The sequence below is a fragment of the Vidua chalybeata genome, chromosome 6, assembly GCF_026979565.1.
Source record: "Vidua chalybeata isolate OUT-0048 chromosome 6, bVidCha1 merged haplotype, whole genome shotgun sequence".
Taxonomy (NCBI): Eukaryota; Metazoa; Chordata; class Aves; order Passeriformes; family Viduidae; genus Vidua; species Vidua chalybeata.
Genome location: NC_071535.1, coordinates 38100220 through 38122365, shown reverse-complemented (window position 1 = coordinate 38122365; position 22146 = coordinate 38100220). Strand labels below are relative to the sequence as shown.

The window sequence follows — 22146 nt, the reverse complement described above, 5'->3', positions numbered from 1 at the left end:
ATGGAAATAAGATGTGTACTAGACATTGTAAAAATGAAACAATCATGCTTAGACACAGGAAGCAGCAGAAATAAAGAATGGAAGATCTGAATAGTGAAAATAAAAAGCAGTGTATATTCTGACAAATGGCATCATATAACATGGGTTAAATGAGAATTCAAAAAAAAAACAACAATAATCAATCAAACTTGATGGAATCAGTGGATAAGCAAGTAGTAAAGGAGAAGATATGTTTACTGCAACAAAGCTGTCCATCCCTTAGGTTGATGTGCTACAGAGCAGAACAGGGATGTTCCTGATAAAACATTCCTTACAGGAGTTGATCTGAGGAAATCTCACGTTTCAGAAGAATGTCTCAGAGAAAATATCACTGCTGACAAGAAAGGGTTTTAGCACAAATCAGTGCAGTAAATAGTAACAACTTACTAGGAGCAGATGATGCTCACCCAGGAGTTCAGAGGCAGCTGAACATATGAAACTGCTTGGCTGCTGAGTGAGCTCAGTAAGCACTGCTTAAGTCACCACAGGGCCAGAGCTACAGGAAAGTGCAATCAAACTTTAAAAAGGATCCAGGGTGAGCAATTGCATTTCTTCCATACTGTATCTTTGGCCTAGTCTTGCTCTCTTTCCTGGACCTTGGTTCTATGCTGTGTCCTTGTCTTTAGTCATGTCTCTGCCTTCAGCTTCTGGATGCAATTCACATCAAACAGGCTGTGCTCTTCTGGGGAGCCCCCCTTATAGAGTAGCCCTTTTCAGGCTGTTCCCTTCTGGCCCATTTGTCTTGGTTCTCTTTCAAGGCAAATCAGGAAAGGGGTAATGAATTATGCTGTGTAGTTAAAGTTGAGCTAGAACAGAGTAGGAGGATTATTTGATTTCTGCAGTAAAAGCTCCTAGGAGGACTCATCAATAAAACAAATCTTGAGATTTGAGAATCTTAGAGAAAATGGTGCAGTTAAATGTCCCATTTTCCTAATGGGCCATCACAGCACCTCAGAAACACATTGTGGCATTTGTATGTATAATCTGTCAGTGTCTGGAGGATGTGTGCACTGCAGCCACGACCTGCAGAAGCTAAACCAAAGTTTTGAGATGGTTCAGGCTAAAACTGATGCATCACTTCTCAGCACAGCTTACAGGACAGATTCTTCATGCCTGTAAGCATTTTCTGCAGGAAGCAGTTAGTGATCCCTGCTGAAACAGGGATCAAAGGAGCAAACAGGCTCTGAGTGGTCATCACCAGGGCATTCCTGACTGTTTCTGGAAATGTGTGTCAGTTGCACAAATGGCAAACCACTAGAGAGCAGCATTAAATCAGGACTTCTGTCTGAACATAAAACAATGCTTTAGTGTGATGTTTGCAGTTGGACACTGGTTTCAGACCAGATTTTATCAGAACCAGGGAAGCTCTAGACCAGCCAATCCCATCTGGCTCAGTCCTTGGGTACCTAATACTCAAATACTGAAACCAACTTTTGTGGCTTGTCTCCAGGAACCCAACTTTCCCCATGCATCAAGTTAAAAAGCTATAGTAAAGTTCTCTTCAGCCTACAGCTACTGCAAATCAGAGAAAACCAACTGTGCTGTAAATGCTTCAGCTGATTCCTGTCTCAAGGCATCATCTGGGGTTAAGGCTCACTGACCCCTGGAGTTATCTCCAGTGCAAGGTCTTTGGACTTGCACCTCTCCTTTCTGGCATTATGGTATCATTCTGGTGTCGGAGTCCAGAACATCCTTCTGGCCGCTCTGGCTGTCTCGAGACCCTGGCAAGAAGTCAAAAACATCTGTGCCTTCGATTTTTACCCTGTGGAAAACTGCCAACTCTGGATGAGGAATTACAAGCCAAAAGGGTTCAAGTAGTGTAATAGGGGAATTGACACAGGATGGAAAAGTAGAATTTTGGGGGTTTTTAGAATGTAATTCAGGGGTACAAGATGGAGGAATCTGGCCATGCCCTAGCCTTTTCTTCCTTCTTCTTGTCCACCATGTCTCAGTGTGATAGTGACACTTTTCTATTGGTTTAGGATAGGGACACACTGTCCAGCATAGATTTTAGGTATTGGTATGGGAACTGTAAACGTGGTACACGTAATTTTGAGTATATAAGTTGGGAGACGCCCGGAGCTCAGGGCAGACTGCCATGGCTTCTGTACTAGCCGGACCTTGGCAGGTCAGAGAGAAACTATTACAGATAAGAAGAAATAAACAACCTTGAAAAAGCAACTGGATGCATTCCAGATTTCTTCTTCGGCTGTATTCGGGCTAGGGAAGCAAAGACTCTTTACGATCTCTCTTGGGGTCACCCTGACCTATAGGAACCCCAAGAGAGAGAAATCCGCATTCTAGCACTGGAAAGATAAAGGATAAGTGGTGGTAAAACAGCAGAGATCACACTGCTGCAGGAGGTCTGGGAGGAACAGAGTTTGTTGAAACATGTTGGTTTTAAACTGATTTCAACATAGTTCAGTATTGACACTGGTGATTTTTTTTCTTTTAAAGAATAAATATTTCTTTTAAATAAAAACATACCCAAAATGTGGAAATATGTCAATATATCCAGTGGAATAAAATGCTGTAACATGCACCTCAATTGACTGATTATATTAAAACTAGCATTCAAAGTTTTTTTGTATCAAGTATATGCTTTGCTCAAAACCTTTTCTATGAAAGGTTGGCTTTTGCTGCCTGGTAACCGGGACAAAGTAAAGGACCAGATTTAAATCTTATTTTTGTGATTTTGACCTTTTCTGCAAAAGCCAAAGCACTTTTGCACTTGATCAAGGTCAGTGATTTAATTATTCTAAACTGATTATCTGACTGACAACTCAAAAGCAGGAAAGATCATTTTCTTCTCTCAATCAGTTAATGAGGCATGAATTGCATGCTTTCACTAATCCTAGCATCCTTAAAGACACAATATCTGTAAGCAGTTAACTCTAAAATATTATAATTTTAAACACAAATGAATTTTTGTGTATGTTTTTATTGTTTAACTCTTTCCAGCCTGTTATAATGTAGTATAATAGCTTCATTTAGTGGCTACAAAGTTATTTTAAAATGCTCTTCCTCAGAACCTGACTTCTCGCTAAATGCAGAGTTGCTCAAAACAGCCTTAAAAAGAATTGTCATGTAGTAAGTGCAATGCTTTCTATAACTGTTATTTTAAAAATTGGGATTTTTAATGTAGTAAGGACAGTTGGCCTCTTTAAACATGTAGAGATATCTGTGATTCCTTCTCAAAGGTAATAAGCTTCCTAAGGTGAACACACAGTTGAGTTATACCAACTGTTTGTTCACTAGAAATTGCCTGCATAACTTTTGAGTGAATAGCTGAGGAACTGAGATTTAATGTGATATTCCACTGGATGCTTAGACAATCACATGGCCATTCACCCTCCTGAATTTTGTTTCCCTTCAGTGGAAGGGAACCCTTCATAGATTCATTCACTCTAATGCCATAGCCAGGGAAAATGCCTCTGTACTTTCTCATTATGGAAAAAAACATGGGACATGCTATACTTAATGCTTGTGATGATACCTGTTACTGATACAGAACTAGGGAAAAACCTTCTACTTAAACACCTTCAGGTGTTTGTTTTTTCTAACTTTGTCATTTAATGCTTTGCCAAGAGCAATTTGGATCACATGGTTAAAGAAGTGTCCATTCTCTATCATGGAATAAAGGTGAAACTAAGTAAGCATCCCCAAAAATGTGATAAACATAATATTAAAATTAAAAATAAATAATATTAAATATTAATATATATTAATATTAATATTAATAATAAATAATATTAAAATTAAAATTAAAAATAGCAGTGATAAAATATGTGGCAGATCAAGGACAGTGTGGCTAAGAATGAGAACTCTCAAATACAATGTAAGAAAAGGCATATGGGAGAAGTAAAGCAAGTTAGAGCTGTGTTGTCAAATTATTTGGATAGATAATGAAGCCAAGACCTGAAGAGTATTCTGGTAGAATATCAAAGCAGATAATGTAGACAAGCAGCATCAAAAAGGAAATTTGCATCTATGAGACAACTCCTGATAATGTGTTATCAGGTGCTACAAGACCTTGGTCTATAAATTAGCCTTGAAAAATACCCAGTTGTTTCTGGCAGTCAGGAAAACTAATTAAACCATGGGATAAATCTCTTGATTTGAGTATTTGAGTTTGGTTTTTTTTTTTTTTTTTTTTTTTTTTTCCCATGAAATGAATATGCAAAACTGTATGGCAGAACTTCAAAGGGCTCTCCCATCCCTGTTTGCTGCACACCTGGAGTGACCCAGCTGCAAGCTCTCCAAAGTGATCTGGTCTTGTTCTCTTGCTTTTATTGCCTAATAACTTCTGCTCTCTCCTCTTTTGTGTCATTTTGTGATGTGTACCAGCAGAAATATGCTCCTGTGACTTCTTCTGTCTCTTTTTTGAGCCTGATCTTGAATACACACAGAGGTTGCTTGGAACTGTACTGCAGGGCCTCTGGTTAATGATATAACAAACTAATGAGGACTTCTGAACTTCATCCTCTGATCAGCCAAAGAAAAAAGGGCCCTTTTTATCTGCACCTCATTATTTTTCAACATGGAAATGCTAAATGCAGATAAATATTGGAAGTCACAGAAATGTGGACTGTTTTAGAAAGTTGAAGAGCAAACTATTAGTAGGGTAAAATTAAAATACTTGTAGCAAAGCTTTACATAATATCAGCTAAAATTTTCCTAGCAAAGTACTCCTTAAAAACAAAGGACCAGCCCATATATCTCTCTGGAAAGGCACTTGCCATCTTGATTTGCTGTGAACCACACAGGTTCCTCAAAATACTGTCTTTGTAGAAAATGTCAAAAGTTTTCTTGCTTGTTTCTTAAAGATCTGATACAGTAAATCTTTATGATTTTCTACAGCTCCTCAGTATTTGTGCAGGGACTGAAGCTGGGAGAAGAAAACTCGATCTGCCTGCCTATAGTGATGTTCATGTGGCTTTAGCATGAATATTCTAATTCATTGTCTTACTCTTACAGTGTGAGTTTTCTAGGATTCAGCCTGCTTTTCTAGTCTTGTTTCCATTCATGGACATCAAAGAAAGGAGGGCTTCCCAGAAGCTGGGAAGCCAAAACTCTGTGACCTGGTGGTTTTATGTATTTGCAGACTCCAGAAAGACACACAATTTCTGTCAGCAATGATGATATTGCAAGGTACCATGTTGAAAAAACAATTTCTGTCAACAATCAGATTCATCTCTGACTCCAACAGATTTTGAGTGCTCCTGGCCAGAAATGCTTGGCTGGGAGCTGTGCACAGAGGGGACAGGCAGGTAGATGTCTCTGCAGAGCAGGGTGTCTCCTGGCAGCAAGCTGAGGAGTTACTATTACAGGTAGTCAGTGTGGATGGATCAAAGAGTTCCTTGAGATGGAGTTTGGCTATAAACAGTCTGCAGCCGGATATCCTGTCCCTTGGTCAGCAGTGAGGGGACCTGCAGCAGCTCATGGCTTCTTCTTAGAATTAAAGATGAGTCACTTAAAGGTTACTGATTTTCTTTCCTATTGCTCCACTTCCTCTGTTTTCTAAAGATAAATAAGAAATGAGAGCCTGGAAATTCTCTTGAGAGGTCCTGCAGCTTGTTTGTTTTGTGAAAATACTTCTTGTTATCTAATTTTGTTACGCTTGTTAACAACAGCAGCAGCTTTCCCATAAAACTTGCCCCAAGTAAACTAACCACAATTTTGAGACTGAGCTGCAGAGCAGAGAAGTTCATCTTGGAAATTTGAAGATGAAGTACTTTCTTCTGCCAACTAATTTAGCATTTCTCTGTAGCTTTGCACTAAGTAAACCCGTCCAGGTGTGTCCCTGCTCTGAGATGTTGAGAATTTACATTGCTGCTGCTGCTGAGTTTCTCTATCTTAAAATTAATTAGAAACTCTTACTGCTGTGAATCTACTTGATAGAAGTATTCTGTTATGGAAATGAGCATGTACTAAAATATATGTACTATTTTTTTTCCAGATAGCTACAAGAAAGAATGACTTAGGTGAGTTTGATTGTAATTATTATATAAATAACTACAGGTTTTGTTGTGTTTTTTTTTTTCCACCATCAGTGGAAAGCAATTCACAGAACTCAAATGTGTTTTAAAGTCACATTCATTGTGGTTTTTTATGCTGTTGTGATAAAGAAATTATGAAGAATTATTGAACAATTGCTACATGAAATGTTCTTTTCCATATGTAGCAAATCAGAGTATTTTTCATTTTGTTTTCAATCTTATGTGATATATGGTACTTTCCTGTCTGCTATACCCAAGATTTCTGTAATTTTTTTGCCTAATAACAGATAGCTTTTGTGTGTGAGAAATGTATTCCCAGTACTTTAGAGTCAGAACTGAGGAGCATGTCCATTGTCTTATGTCAAATTCACAGTTAACTTGGGCATTAATAACTTGCATATATTCCATATGCATTATAAAAATAGTAATTTATTTTGTATGATTAATCCTATTTTTACAGAGGTCAGATATGATTTTTCTTTAATTCCACAAGCTCTAATGAAGAGAACAATGACTTATAACAATTAGCTCCCAAAGCTTCTTAAGCTGAAGTTTATTTAGTCACAACTTTGATTACAGCTGCACTATGACATTTATATTAATACTAAACTTTTCTACACAGGAAGCAAGGCAAATCTAACCAATCTTAGCATACTAATTTTTCCTCACATTATTAGGAAATGAACTTCAGTGAAAGAAATTTCCAAAGATGCAAAATCTTGGTTAATGTATCTCATCTCCCTTTCTGCACATGTATTTGCCTTCTCAGTGCCTTGTATGTTCTTTACTTTCTGCACCTGCCAGGTAGTGAAATAGCTGTGTATGAAGGAGACATCCTGTTGAGAAGAGGGCGACGCAGTGCAATTAACTGTGAGAGTTGTTTATGGCCCAAGTCACAAGATGGACTGGTCAAGGTTCCAGTTAACATCTCTTCTGATTTCTGTGAGTGCATGCAAATGGATGCTCTAAAGTTAGCCTTGATTTTCCAGTCCCTAACTCCCTGTTACTTTATGTTTCTATGGCATGCACCAAAAGCAACCTTTGCACAAGTGAGAATTTATTGACACATCTTTCTCTATCCTGTTAGCCCCATGGAAGTTTGGCTAAGACTCCAAACAAATCACAATAAAATATGTGGTTACTTGGGCCAATAGTCAGGTAATTAATTGTAATTTCAAATATTAGCTTGAAATATTTAGCTGTTAGCTACAATGTACTTTGATATTTAGCAAGTACATTAGAAGAGGCATAATTTGTTCCCATTATGAATGTATTTTTGTCAAAATTACCACAAGGAACATGTTTTTTAATGCTATAATTTTCTTTTAAATCTCTCATAGAAATATTTCCACACTAGAACCTCTGTAGGGGCAAAAATGGAGCAAAAGTCCTTGGAGATATTTTTCCTTTGTTGATTCCCTCTAGTCAGTCAATAGCTCTGTCCTGTGCAAAAAGCTGCAGGAGTGAATTCCATACAGACCCTTCTTCAAAGATCTTTGCTTGAGAGAAATTAGCATGGAAATAAAAGGAACTGAGGAAAGCTCAGTCTCTTGGGCTGCTTCTCTGCCCATGTGCCTCCAGAACTGCAGTATATACTTTTGTGGATAGGTGAGGGTTATTCCCTCGATCTGCCTCTTCCAAAGTTTAAATATTAGGAAATTGAGATACACATCAGTTGTAGATGATTCATAACTGAGGAAGCCAAATTAGGCCAATATGTAGATGAACACTCTGATCTTTATTTGGTATTTGAATAGAAACACGGTGATCTTCAGAGCCATGGCTGTCTCAGGTGATTCCAAGGGGGCTGTGGCAGGCATTTGTTCTTTCTGGTAAACAAAATAGGGTTTTGGTACTTATCTACAATCAGCTGGCTCATTTGGGATACTTTAATGCAACTATTTGTATCTGAAACTGCCTCATTTCATCATTCTGCCTAATGGAAGGAACAATGCCAATCTTTTGCTTTCCATCAGCTGTCTCCTAAATAATATGCGTATGGGATAGCTGTAATTGCTATACTTCCCCATAAAAGTCCAATCAGTTTGAAGATCTCTGAATGTTTGGTGCCCTTTTTTTACTATACTTATATGATAAACAGCTAATGAGTGCTGTGAAATTTTTAAGGAAGGCACCCCATCTATGCACCTTTGTTTTTGATTAACCACGAAAGATTTCTCCTGCCCCTCTTCTCTTTCAAGCAATAACAGAGAGGTCTTGGATTGCTGATGCTTTGCAAGAGATCTCCACGCTGACCTGTGTGCAATTTGTAAATCGCACTACAGAAACAGACTATGTTTATGTTGAACGAGGGCAGAGGTAAGCTCCTTGTCTCCTGAGAGTGGCAGCACTCAAAAAGTATTTTTGATTTTTTTTCTGGTTTTGGATTTAAGTAATTGTTTTAGTTTTTTTTTTTTTTTTCCACACTAGCAGTAAAGATTTAGAGAAAAGGTGTAATTTTTCATTTTTCTTTAGATATACTGGTAGTTACATCAGCTAATAGGCTGCAGGAATAAATGTGTGTGTGGATTTAAAGATAATGGGGTGTAATTAAAAATAAGAAATTTTCCTTAATTGCTGTAAAAATTTAAATAAGTAAAATTGTTTCAGGTTTTGCTTAACACTTTATACTGCTTTGCCTTAGTTTGATACAGCCAGTTTACTGGTTTAAAAATTGCCATCCTCATCACAAAGGCTTTATTTCCCTCCCACAGTGTCATTTGGCAGCTTTCAGAAGTGTAGATATTTCATGCCAGTGACTATTTGCATGTCCCCTGCTGTGGCTGCATATCTAGAGAACCTGGGTAACATAATCAATACATCTATATATTTGTATTTGCTATATGTAGTCCTTTTGGTTATTGATTGCTTATTCTTAGCTGCTGGTCTTACTTTGGAAAGATTGGAGGACGTCAAGCAGTAGGCCTGGTGAAAAACGGTTGCATGGATAAAGGAGCAATTCAGCATGAAATGAACCACGCACTGGGTTTCATCCATGAACAGGCACGGAGTGATCGGGACAGGTTTGTCAAGATTATGTGGGAACACATAGTGGCAGGTATGTCCACTAAATCTTAAGAGAAAATATATACTTACAGTTAAAGGAGAACCTTTCTCCTGTGAACAACAATGCAAATAAGAACCATGATTAATGTTGGCTGAATTGCAGCAGCAGCACATTCAGTGTGATGGAATTTCTTGCTCAGTGTTTGTATTAAGGGAATTTCTGTGGTTTCACCTATGGCACTGTGAAAGATGCAGCCTAAAATTTTGATTATTTTGATTGCCATCTTGAGCCCAGACTCCAAAATACCAGGATCACGAGGATTACAAAATATTGTTGCAATGACTTGGCCAGGAGGCGAGACTATGGGACCCTTAACTGAGGGGGGTGACGTGTGACATTCAAGATCATGTTGGGGAATCACACAACAGTTCTATCCCAGGAAAGCCATGGAAATAGGGGAAGGCAGCCAGTAGGCATCTTGGCAGTGAGTGAAATGCACATATCCAAAAATGTATATGAACAAGGGACTCAATGTGGAGGCACTGGAAACACACACAACCATTAGCATTTCCAAAATTCTGGGACCTGGCTTGATGTGAGAAGAAAGACTGCAATTATTTCCTCCTCGTGAACAGTATCATATACACACGAAAAGAAGGAGCCATGGGAAGCAATCAGGAGTGGTAACTCTGTTGAGGAAAAACAAGTGGAGACTCTTTATGGAAAAGAATGCAGAATTAATTGTTTGGGCACGTGCCCATGATCTGTGTGCTGGGAACATGGGCTCATCATATACAAGAGCTCCAGGCTCTGGGAAGGAAAGGGTAGAGAGAATGGCAAGAGATCCAAGGGAAAGGGAGAAAGTGGTACATAGAAGGAAAATATCAGAAGAAAGTATGCAGGTCATCACTTGTCTGACAGCTATTTAGAGAGCTGAGTAATCCATAACAATTGTAAAAATACAATAATCTATTTCATTCATTATAGAAAATAATAGTAAATGAGGCCAGACAATTGAATACCAAATTCTATTAAGTCTCTTCAACAAATAAGATACTCAACTACACAGTATCATGCACAGCTAAAAATATATCCATCTTTTTCTCCAGATGGAACTTGATTGTTTTTATTGCAAATTCCTAACACACTGCTCTCCAAACTTTCTTCAGCTATTCCCATGATATCCTAAGTAAATTCCATTTGTGTTGTTCTTTATTGAGGTTTCAGCTCCAGTGTTAAGGTGTAATTTTGCTGTGAGTTGTTTGCCATTGTACGACAAGGTTGTGCCATGTTTGAAATGTCAGCAAAGGATGTGCTAGGAAAGAGAAGTTGAAAACATGAAGTTATATACACTAAACACACGTAGTCTTACAGTAGTTTTGCAAAGGGGACTCCACAGGTTCAGATGTCATAATTCCTGAAGGATACAGATGTAACTAAGCTCTGATTCAAGCACAGTATCATGAAATGATGAATGAGGGGGAAGAGGTAAAGAAGACAAGGCTATGCCAAAGGAGATGAGGTGTATCATCAGCGTTTTGCGTGTTCGCCATGGGTGGAGAATGAGATGATTGGTGTGGCAAGGGAGTTGGAATGCAGAGTGTGCAGCTCAAGCACTGTAGGGAAAAATTGCAAAGAGATGCGGGGAAAAGGAAATGGAGAAAGAGTTATGTTCATAAGGACTGTAATGTTACAACTTGCTGCTGTTAATGCTGCTGATGGCAGAGATCCTGCTGACTTTGGTGGTGCAGAACTAGACCTCAAGACCTTTTCCAGCATCTCAGCTCTCTCACACAAGCTGTTTTTCTCCTGCTAGAACTTTCATATTGTGAATGTTTTCTGGGTTTTGTTTTTATCCAGCAATTTACCTTGGAAACCATCCTACTTCTTTGTTTTGACAAAATGCAGCCTGATCAGCTGCTGTCCACTTAGCTACTTGAAACTCAGCTTGTTTTTCCTACATTTTTGGGAAAAAAAAGACATTCAGAGTCTTCAGCCATAGTTTCCTTTTCAGCTCTTCTGAGTCATTGCACTTACATTCTGGCAGAGGTAGATTTTTTTTTTTCCTTTTTTGAGAGTGGAAAAGATGGGGTAAGTCTCCAAACATGTGCAGGTCTAGACAGCCAGATCTCTTTGGCATGTGATGAGGTAGGTAGTAGTTTGCTGGCAGCACCTCAGTCCAGCTAGGATGCTGTCACTTTTTCTTTATCTAGCAAACTAATTCAGCAGAGCACTTCTGTGCCAAACAGTAGTCATATGCTTCAGTGTTCCACCATGTTTGAACTGTGTTGTCTGTTCATCACCTCAAAAAAAGCTGCACAATTGCTGATAATTCTTTCTGAGGTTAGTATAGCAGATAAGGACTGAAATTAAAACAGAGTCAGGAAGGCCAATGCTGTTGAGAAACAGTTTAAGCCTTAACTGAGTTTTACAGCTATGGAAAGCTCCAAATTCATGTTAATCCCCAAATTTTCTATTAGTTGGGATTTCAAATCTTCTTTTTGCATCTCTTAGCCCTCAGCCCAGGACCAGTGCTGAAGGACATTACTGGCTGAGATTTGCTTTCGTTGGAAGCCTGCCAGTTGAGTTGTGTAGATCTCAAGGATGTCCAACTCCAAACTCTTATCCAGATGGTCTGTGGTTTACAAACCACATCTGTAGTTATAATAATGAAGGTACAGAACTGGAAAGGAATGTTCAGTGGCTAGGGCTTTACTCTTAATGCCAGGCTGGCTGCATTCAGCTCCCTGCTCTGACAGTGCTTGTTTGCCTGTCTCACCATGGAGAAGAGACACAGCATGTAATTCATACTCATGATCTCCAGTCAGTGAGAAAAACAAGTGCCTTCTTCACATGAACCTCCCTCCAACTGTGTCTCTCTTTCTTTCCCTTTCCTCTGACTATCCTAGAAGCCTTGAGGAATTGCTTCAGTGCCTAACTTGAAGAAATAAAGCTAGGTGACATGAAATCCAGTCTCTGTCCTTGGACTCCAGCCCTGTATCAGTGTAACACCTTATCTCATATTGGCTTTTTAAGGCTGATGAAAAGTGATGAAATGCTCAGCAGCTGTTCTGACAGAATTTGTTTTTCTACTTCATATGAGTTATATCACTTCACTCTAGTCACTGCTGATGGGTCTGATCAGAGACAAAGCCAGAACATGTCTGGTAGCATGGGCTCAGGGACAAGTAGCAGGGAAAATATGTTCCATTCTTTTCTGGCATTAGAGCTCAGCATGACATCACCCATGCATAGCTCCTAATTTTTCATCTAGGTAGTCAGCCAGATTTCCCTCTCAAGGTATGGATGCAGCTTTGGGGACATAGGTTGGATGCTTATAGTATGCAAGATAATGGCACTGAAAGGTATTGGGAGACACACCAATGAAGATGGAGAGAGGAATACTTTTGCTTGAAGAATAGAATGTATTCATTGATTATATCAAAACTTATTTGATTGACTTTATATTCTGAAACCTACTAGACTGTAAAAATGGGTTCTCATGGATTTCAAAAATCTCTGGTGGTTTTGAGAGATCCAAGATCTCATTAGAACACATATTAGTATCCTATGTTACTCTCCGGATTATGACAGCAGGTAGTGTACTATTAGAGCAGTAATAATTGTTCTGACTGAAATGCTGCTTTTCCACCTTACAGGTGAACAAGGGAACTTTGGAAAAATGAATTCAAAAAACCTGGGCCTTCCCTATGACTACTCTTCAGTGATGCACTATGGCGCGTAAGTTGTTTGCAGAAATATCCTTTCAAAGGAGCAAACAGCTTTCAGATCTTCTGCTAGGAAGAAGATCTAGGAAGAAGTTGCTCTGTGCAGGGAGTGACTTTTGCTGTTCATTTGAGTGCATGGACATAATTAAGGGTGAGCATACTTCCTTTGTCAGCAGGATTCCTGGAAAACAAGAGTTGATATGGATAGCAACGAAACATAGGACATCTTTCTTCCAATATACTCTCGCCTCTTGCTAAAGGCCTTTGACAGGGCTGTGGCCCAAAGTCTAATTCTACTGAACCACTGATCTAAAGCAGTTCTGAAGTTTAAATTATTTCATAAATGTATAACAGCTGATCATAGACAACAACATTCAAGTGTAGAGGCAAGAAAGATGGAATTTTTTTATATTATTGAGATGTTGTATGCTGCCTTCTGTTAATCTGGGAACACTGTCTAAGGCTGCATTTTAGTCCATAATGTACAAGCTTGTATAATGTACCTTCTCCTTTATTTCCACAAGCAAGTAACAATTTCTGAACAAAGCCATTAAATAAAACTAGACTAGCAGAAGGCAGGAAATTGCAGATAGCAAATAGGCAATTAGTAACTGAGACAGAACTATTTCTGCTCCTCTGCCTCAGGAACCAAGAAGGTGGGATTTGCTGGACATTAGTGGCCTTTTCACTCAGGACAGAGCAGCTTTTTCTGCTTGCTTGCTTTCACCTGCTGAACACCAAATATCTGCCATGCTGGTCCTCTTCAGGGAAGGGTACTGGGTCTCTGAGAAACTTCTTGTCCATTTTCATTAAAATTCTGTTGACATGGTACCTGAGAAATGATAATGCAGTTAGAGAACCTTCTGTCCATGAAAAGCAATCTAGAAATGTGATTTCCTTATTTCTACAGGTATGATTTCTCCAGCACACCAGGAAAACCAACTATTGTTCCAGTTCCTGACCCATCTATACCTATTGGACAGAGAGAAGGGCTGAGTAACTTGGATGTAGCTAAAATCAACAAGCTCTACAAGTGCAGTAAGTGCTGTAGATAGTAGGCATATGAATACAGCTGATGTCTGTAGGCACTGACAGACATCCCCCAAAGGAATGTGGCCCACAGTCCCTTCACTACATCTCTTTCACCCTACAACAGGAAACTGAACTGTCCCTGTGCCAAACTGCTGCCTTCTTGGAAAGGACAATTTACTTTCAATAATTCACTCTCATTTTGAGTTATCCTCACCTAATCCCTGCTCTTTGAGATAAGCAAAATCCATCAGAGAACTCATGGTTGCTACCTCTGTGAAATTCTCATTTCAGGAAAGCTCTGAAGGTAGCAAAGCATGTAAGCTCTCCTCAGCCATGAGTATAGCTTAGAGTCATATGCATCAGTAGTGCCAGCAGATTTGTGATTTCTCTTAATTACAAAATATCTGCAGGGCTGTAAGCATGGGTGCCGTTCAGCCTGATCAGAAGCCCTTCGGGGAGAAAACCATAGGCATTTTGTATCGATGCCTATTTTCTTGCCACATCCATTTCTCAACTCATCCCTGTGGTATCTTAAAGTCTAGAAATACCTAACATTCCTCTGTAAACAGGAACTCTTCAGCCAAGATGCACAAAACAGGTATAACATCATGCTCCTGCGCTCCATGGGTTTTGCTTTAACTCCCAGGACAAAGGCTAATTGATTTATATGGTATTTAACTTTTCTGAGATGTTATTCAATTAGTTTCCACCAAAGCAGCAAGAAGCATTAACAAGACCTAAATATTAGTGTACTAAATTCTACTCTTGTGTTAGAACTTAGTTAAATAATTAGAATTTAGAAGGAATCAGCATTCCTTCAGTTGAATTGTTAGGTACAGAAATCATTGCTGAGAGTGGTTCCTCCAAATTCACAACTGCAGATGAGACAACTTTACAATTTATGTGTCTCAAAGATAGTGATAACAAGTATTTAGTGATATTTATTCTCGACAGTGGGGCTGGGAATGAATCACACTTCAATACCATTACTATGCAATTTCATAATTAGATCTGTATGTTTTGGAAGAAAAGCACTAAATTTTAAAAAGAGAGAAAAACTTAGGGACTAAAAAACCCATAAAAAGTCTGGTTGTCTCAGGAAAAGTAAGAAGCAAGAGAAAAATGTCAAAAATTCCTATGAGCAGATCTAATATATTCATATTTTGTAATCTGGGGAGTTGCATAAAATGCAAAAAAATGAAGATGTGGAAAAACAAAAGATAGATGAGATCAGACTTTGTATATCAGTCACTAGGTCTGTAGGATGACTTCAGTGCTCTCTGTTACCTTTTTCCCTCAGTGACTACCTCTCTTTGCTTTGACAAAATCTTGTTTTCAAACTTGATTTTTCCACACACTTATGAATACACACAGTTGCTAATAGAAACTTATGTACTGCTGTCATTGAAAGTACTTCTGTGGTTGAAATTAAGGGAGTTCATGAAAGATCCAGGCCTTTTATAGTAAACTAATATATGTGAACAAAGCCCTATTGTCTTTAAAAAAACATTAGTAGCTGAAACAGGCAAGTACTTTAACTACCTTTATATCACTTCCAGGTTTTCAATAATTTTTACACCAGGGAAAGCAATACAGTTGGAAGCATTATAATTAATTTATACAAGCTTGACTACTGAAAATGGTTGGAGAGACTTGTCAGGCATTATGGGAATATTTTTGTGCAGTTTTCATTCTCTTCAACGCTGTTTGGTTCTTCCCTTCAGATTGCTGTAGCTCTGTGTTGCCTAAACCCAAAGGCTCATTCTCCTCTGTCAATTACCCATCCCCATACCCGAACAATAGCAACTGTCTGTGGTTGATCCGCATCCGTCGAAGCAAGGTAATTTTTATTAAGAAGAGAAAGGTTTCAAGCACAGTATCCAGGCTACACAGCATTATTCCATTACCATGAGTAACTCCTGGGAGTCAGTTCATGGATCAAGACATTTATTTGTTATGCAGTAAATGAAAGTCTCAACAATTTTCATAAGAACTAAGACTATTAGAGGGATTATTTCACTAAATTTTTATCCAGTTTCGATAGGATAGCTTTTCAAAGACAAGCAGTAGTGAAACATCAGTCTCTGGGATCTCAGTAATAGGACAGCTAGATGAAATTCTGTGCTCTTTTTATATAGACAGTAAGGTTTCTCTAATACATGGATAGTAAAATGAATATGAAGGTTCGAGACTTTCCCTGCATATAACATTAGACCCAACTTTTGCTTTTTTGCTTCTCCAGATTTTCCTGCAGTTTGAGGCTTTTGATCTCCAACGCTCCTCAGACTGTTCTTCCGACTATATAAAAATTTACAATGGGAACAGCAAGAGCTCCCCTGTCTTGCTGGACAAGTACTGTGGGAAGGGTCCACTGCCCTCCTTAGTGGCATCTGGATCCACAATGCTGGTAGAGTTTGCAAGCGATGAGAGCATTACAGCCACAGGATTCAGAGCCTCCTACAACAGGGGTATGAACACTCCTTTACAAAACTTGGAGAAGAGCATTAGTAGTATTTGTACAGAAGAACTGAAAACTTTTATTATACACTACAGAGTAGGTCTTTTTTGTTGTCATTCTTCACACTTTCACAGCAACTGGAAATGCAGAAGGCCAGGCAATGATGTGTCTAAAGGTTCAGAGGAAACAGAAAATGGGATGTCACATGGGTGTCATGTTAGTTTTCCTGAGAGCTCACTCACATTCTTCTGAAAGCCTCTGTTAGGCTTCTTCATATCTCCAGAACAATGTCTTTAAATAAAAACAATGCAGTGACTTAAATTAATAGGAGCAGTACAGCCAAAGAACACAAAGACTGCAGAATCAACAAGAGACCTCAACCAATGAGATGCAAAGCCAGTATCTGGCCAAGACATTATTCAAAATTTTGTGGGATTTTATGCAGCAGCAGAGGTACTGACCTTGGGTACCTTACACCTTCTGAATTAAAAGCTTTTGTTATTTACACAAAACACTGTGCTTCCTGTAATTGTGTGAGGTGTGTCTTTTTTGCAAACACATAAATGCATTCTGGACTGCCAGACCAAATTCTGTTGTGCTGTGTCATGCTTTCAGCAAGAAGGCAGTAGCCCAAAGTTGCCTTATTTCAACTGAAAATCCAAGCTTCTTTAGAGCATAAATCAAAGAAGTCTTAGAAAAGTGTTATTTTTACTCTTTTTGCTTTATTCAATGGAGTAATTTCTAGAAAGCACTAGATCTAGCTTGATAATGCAATCTTGAATACTTGAGCTGATTTTTTTCCGAAGGGCAGTCAGTGCCATCAGAATGCTACACTAATATGGTAACAGTTAATTGGAAAGTCAGATACAGCTTTAGATGCAGATGTTCCCTGTCCTCCAAAGACTATTTATCAGATATTTATCAGACATTTCTAGTTCCTTCACTACAGCTGCTGATACAAATACTAAGTGAAGAAATAAAGTACTTCAGCAGTAGATTTTCATGGTAGCACATTTTTTCTTGGCTTAAAGAAATAATACAATAGGGTGTAAGCAAGCTCATTTCTACTGACAAAACACTCTTGATAAGATATCTGGTTTTCTCCTTTACTCTTCAGTGAATTGTGGAGCCACTTTTAAAGACTCAAAGGGAGTCATCACCTCTCCAAACTACCCCAATAAATACCCCAAAAACCGAGCATGTTTCTGGGTCATCACTTCTCCAGTAGGATACAAGGTAAGGCACAGATGAATTCATTTGTGGGTTTCATCACTGTTCTCTGGTGAAACCTCTGTTTCCCTTGAAGAATAAGAGCTGTTACGTCATGTTTTCAGCAGATATCCTCACAGTAAAAAATCATTTTAAGAATTTATGCTGGATCTTGGTGTTTGAGGTGCTCAGCATGTGAAAACTTTTACATGTGCAAGTGAACTCATGAATCTAGCCTGTACCTCAAGGCTTTGTTCAAAATAATCCCTAGGTAAGAGCTCCCACTGGAAAATTGAAACATCACCCAGGTGCTGTTTTTATATTTCTCTAGAGGAAAGAATGTGAAGCATAGAAGATCAATCTTGTCTCTTGCTTCTCCTTCCAATCCAAATACTGATGAATTAAGTAAATAATTTGCTACTAATTTGCATTGCCATATGGAATCAGGATGTGGTGCACACACAGAATAAAAAAATGGTGCCTGCACACAATGAGTTGAGAGTATTTGTTGTTGTTAAAAAATGGGTAAGAGAAAAGGCTGCAACCTGGAAACAAAGTGTTTTGGTTGTATTTTCTCCAGATATCTCTCAAAATGTTGTCCTTTGAGCTGGAACATAGTGACAGATGCCTCTATGACTACTTGCTCATACATGATGGAAGCCGCCCTATGTCACCTGCAGTTGGCCCTTATTGTGGGACAGAGAAGGTTGCAGACTTTACTTCCACTGGGAACTTCGTGCTGGTTGAATTCCACAGTGACTTAGTGTGGGAGTTGCCTGGATTTGTGATGAGTTATACATTTGCTAGGTAAGTATAATACAGACAGGGTTTGAAAAACAGAATGAGAGTAAGAGTCCAGCTAGCCACAGGTAAAAGTGAAGATGCCATCAATTTCAGAAAAAAAAATATGTAGCCTGATACCTTTAACAAGCATGAAGTTTGACCTCGTAGTCTTACATCTACAGTGGTGTAATTTCCATGGTGAATCAAGGACAGAAATGTTCCTTCTCACGGGATGCTTCTGTCTAAGACCATATGCTTTTTGTTGTAGTATTCTCATTGCTGGTGTTGCATGGCCAAACACAATAGCAGAGCTGAAACTATGTAAGCAGATTTTCAAGAACTTCTAGTGGTAGAAACTGTGCCCATAAAAATTTCAGAACATGTCTATTCAGCAACTTTAACCTGTATTCTGGCAAATGCTATTACCCAACCTAAATGTGCATTTCGGCATGCATACAGAAAAATCTTCAGACACGTTTATTTACATTTTGAAGCCAAGATCACTTACACAGTTCATATAGGCACCAGAACTTAGCCTGGAAATGACCACTTGACACAGAACAAGTGGTGTCATAGAACAATATGACATAGAGTACCTCACCTTAAAGATTTTCACTACTCCTCTGTGAGATGAACCAGGTCAGGGAACAGATTTAACTAAAGAAACTGAAGTTAAGAGTGGCAGAAACAAGCAGCGAGGGAGAGGGAATGGAATGAAGCACCTGCTGTTGTCACTTTGCTGTGGCCTGAGTCAGGTATTGAAATTGTCCATAAGGTGTTACCAAAATAGTTTTTTAAAATGCATTGAGGCCTGAAGACCTAATGCAAAGACCATTGAATGTTCTCTTTGAAGAGCATTTTAGGTGTGAAGTGCCTTGTCTGTAGAGAGAAATCCTCCTCCTCTAAAGAGATGGCTGGAGTGGAGAAAGAAATCACCACTGTAAACACCTAACACTTTATCTTGATGTATTCAGAATTAAATGCTAATGCCAAACTGGAAGATGCAAAAACATAATTAATAATAAAAGATTTTGCTGAAATTATATCTTTGTGAAGAAGAACATGTAGAAATTGCCAATTTGCTTTCCTGGTGCAACCAAAAAAAAATTAATTATGATGACTTTGTAGTAGCTGGGGGGAGGGGTTTAAGATCTATAATGTTTTGCTTTTTAAGCACTGCTTAATTTTCACCCAGTGAAGAATGATAATTGATAAGTTGTGGACATCGGGGTTTAGAGCTTTCTTGCATCATGGTGGGAAAGTGCAAGCACAGCAGGCAACAAATATTTGTATTTCTTACAAGCTCCAATCTTCTGGCTATAAAAAGCATTCCTTCATTTAATTTGGCTCACGATTTAGATTGGCATAATTTTGGAGAATGTAACCATTTCATCAGCATGACAGAAAATTAAACTCTACTTCTATTTTTAAGCTCAACTTCAGACTGTAAAAATGCTAATTCTTCTCCTTGAATCTGAGGACTTTGATGGAGGTGCAAAAGTAACAACCCCATGACAACTCTCATTATGTAACAAAGTTGAACAGGTCCCTGTTTTAAACAGACAGTGCTGAACAGCTTTGTAACTTGAATATTACTTTAGATTCCCTTCCCTTGGTCTGATGTGGAGCTCTACAGACATGCAATGTTTTAGATGTTTACCCACACTTGGTGGGTAAACAAGCAACAGCATATTTCAAAAGCAATATACCACATACAGGAGGATTTTCAGAAGTTCTAATATTGAAGTTCAGCACTCACTTAACACACTATTGAAATCCAAAATGTAAGGATTTAACCATAAAATACAGAGGTATCTAGCAGTGAGGAATATATACATTCCAACAGATGTACATAACTCATGACACAAACAAGTATTACCTTAATTGCATAAAATACCAGATGATTTTAAAGAGAGACTCACTTCCACAGGCCTCTGTGTGTGGAAGAAGTAAGAGTGTTTGTGCCCACGTATTCATTTTTTACCTGCTTTGAGACTGTCCTGGTTCCTGCCTGGGAGGCAAATCAGAGCCTTTGAGTGCTATGCTTTTGTAGTCTGTACGAACCAGAACAGAGATCTGTCAATTATTGCTGCAGGAGAAAAACAGCCTGGATTAAAGCATTACAGAAGCACACAAAAATGTACTACTCATAGGTCTATTTTTGTGTTTAATTTAAAATACATTTCCCTTGCATAAATAAATAACTGTGGTTGAGATGACACTTGCTTGCATGACTACAACCCCGGTTATTGAATCATAGAATAGTTTGGGTTGAAAGGGACACACATAAAGGTCACCTAGTCCAAAACCCTGCAATAAGCAGTCATCTTCAACTAGACCAAGTTGCTCAGAGCCCCATCCAACCTGACTTTGAATGTTTCCAGAGGTGGGGCATCCACCACCTCTCTGGGCAACCTGTTGCAGTGTCTCACCACCCACACACATAAAAACTTTTTTCCTTATAGCTAGTCTAAATCAGCCCTACTTTAGTTCAAAACCATTGTCCCTTGTCCTTTAACAACAGGCCCTGCTAGAATTCTTGTTCCCATCTCATATAAGCCCCCTATAAGTATGAAAGGCTGCAATAAGGTCTCCCCAGAGCCCTCTCATCTCTTGACTCAACTCAACCCGACTCCCTCAGCATGTCCTCATAGGATAGGTGCTCCAGCTTCCTAATCGTCTTTGTGGCCCTCTTATGGATGTGCTCCATCATCCAGAAGACAAGGTCCTTGTCTTCTCTGTGCTGAGGACTTCAGACCCGGATGCAGCACTCCAGGTGGGAGCTGCCCAGAGCAGAGTAGCTGTAACTATGTAGGACAGAGAATGTACAACTTACTGTGCAAAACTGAGTTTGGCAAGAAGACCCACAATCCAAAGCCCATTTAATCTCTCCTGCACTTCAAACAGAACTTGAAAACCTTATAGGCTAAGTCGTCACATAGGATTTTATAATCGAGTTCGCTTTACCATGGGAAACATCCGCGGTCAAAAAACAGAAATTAAGGGAAAGCTGCTGCTCTGTTGCCAAATGGCCTTCGCCTCAGGAGCCGGAGAACCGCGGGGTCCGGGCCCCCTCTGGCGGACACGGGCGGGGAGTGGGAGCGGGAGCGGGCCCGGGCCGTGTGGCGCTGCTTCTGCAGACAGGTGCGAGAGAGACATCTCCGTGCCGGCCTGGCCACGGCTCCGCTCCATGCGGCGCCGCAGCCGAGGCCTTTCTGGGCAGGGAGGCTCCGTTTCCCTGGCGGGTACCCCGCGCACCTCTGCTGCCGCTGCTCCAGGGATGGCAAGGATCCCTTGGGTTGCTGCTTGAAAGGTTTCTCTTCAAGAGCTGCACTCCAAATTCCACCTGTCAATCGGTAGGTCGCACTGTGACATCAAGATTGAAGTCTCCTGTTCCTGTTTTCCCACTGAGCAGCTCAATAGCAAAGACAATGAAGCCTTATATTTGAGTTTATATTTGTCTCGATTCCCTGTGCTATGTCTACAATACCTGGAATGTTCGGGTGGTCTCTAACACAATTGCTGGACAGGTACGAAGTTTAGCTTCCACTTGTCTTTCTGGTGTTTTTTACCATTAAAAATCCTAACCAAACAAAAACCCCAACAAGCAAACGAATGCCAAAATTGAAAGATTGAGAGAGAACCTTCTATTTTTTCCCTTTAAAATTAGCTTTATTCCGATATTAATGAGTTTTACTTCCTTGAATAAATCAGTCCATTTCCTAATTTAATTGTGTAGGTCTTTACAACGTGGGGTTATATATTAAACTGGAAAGAATGCACAATGTACCTGCAAACCCACGCGGTTAACAGGATGACTCATTTGCACTCCGTGACTCTTTCTGCAAACACTGCAGGACATTTAACTCCTGAGGGCGGGCAGATGAACAC

General features: G+C 39.3%; 1 protein-coding gene and 1 long non-coding RNA gene across 4 annotated transcripts; one reads left to right on the top strand and one right to left on the bottom strand.

Annotated features, from left to right (window-relative positions):
* Window positions 1-5765: 5765 nt before the first annotated feature.
* LOC128789480 (embryonic protein UVS.2-like) lies at window positions 5766-20474 on the top strand. The gene is made up of 11 exons (XM_053945504.1): window positions 5766-5834; window positions 5999-6023; window positions 6843-6980; window positions 8240-8357; window positions 8918-9096; window positions 12705-12786; window positions 13684-13811; window positions 15530-15645; window positions 16048-16273; window positions 17381-17499; window positions 18053-20474. The coding sequence occupies exons 1-11, from the start codon at window positions 5766-5768 to the stop codon at window positions 18281-18283; spliced, it is 1431 nt and encodes a 476-aa protein (XP_053801479.1). The 3' UTR covers window positions 18284-20474.
* On the bottom strand, window positions 13358-21646 carry LOC128790256 (uncharacterized). 3 transcript variants are annotated; one of them, XR_008431677.1, is made up of 4 exons: window positions 21223-21646; window positions 20240-20309; window positions 18394-18572; window positions 16347-16432 (listed from the first exon to the last, which is right to left on the bottom strand). It is a non-coding gene; the product is annotated as an uncharacterized LOC128790256 (long non-coding RNA). The 3 variants fall into 3 exon arrangements; XR_008431678.1 differs by lacking the exon at window positions 16347-16432 and adding an exon at window positions 13358-13605 and having other exon boundaries at window positions 18394-20309; XR_008431676.1 differs by having other exon boundaries at window positions 18394-20309.
* Between the last annotated feature and the right edge of the window lie 500 nt (window positions 21647-22146).

What these genes read in the sequence shown, in the direction of transcription:
- LOC128789480 (XM_053945504.1), top strand. Translation starts at nt 5,766, where the DNA reads ATGAAGTACTTTCTTCTGCCAACTAATTTAGCATTTCTCTGTAGCTTT. An exon ending in TACAAGAAAGAATGACTTAG is followed by an intron (nt 6,024 to 6,842) that starts GTGAGTTTGATT and finishes TGCACCTGCCAG; the next exon opens with GTAGTGAAATAGCTGTGTAT. An exon ending in GTGGGAACACATAGTGGCAG is followed by an intron (nt 9,097 to 12,704) that starts GTATGTCCACTA and finishes TCCACCTTACAG; the next exon opens with GTGAACAAGGGAACTTTGGA.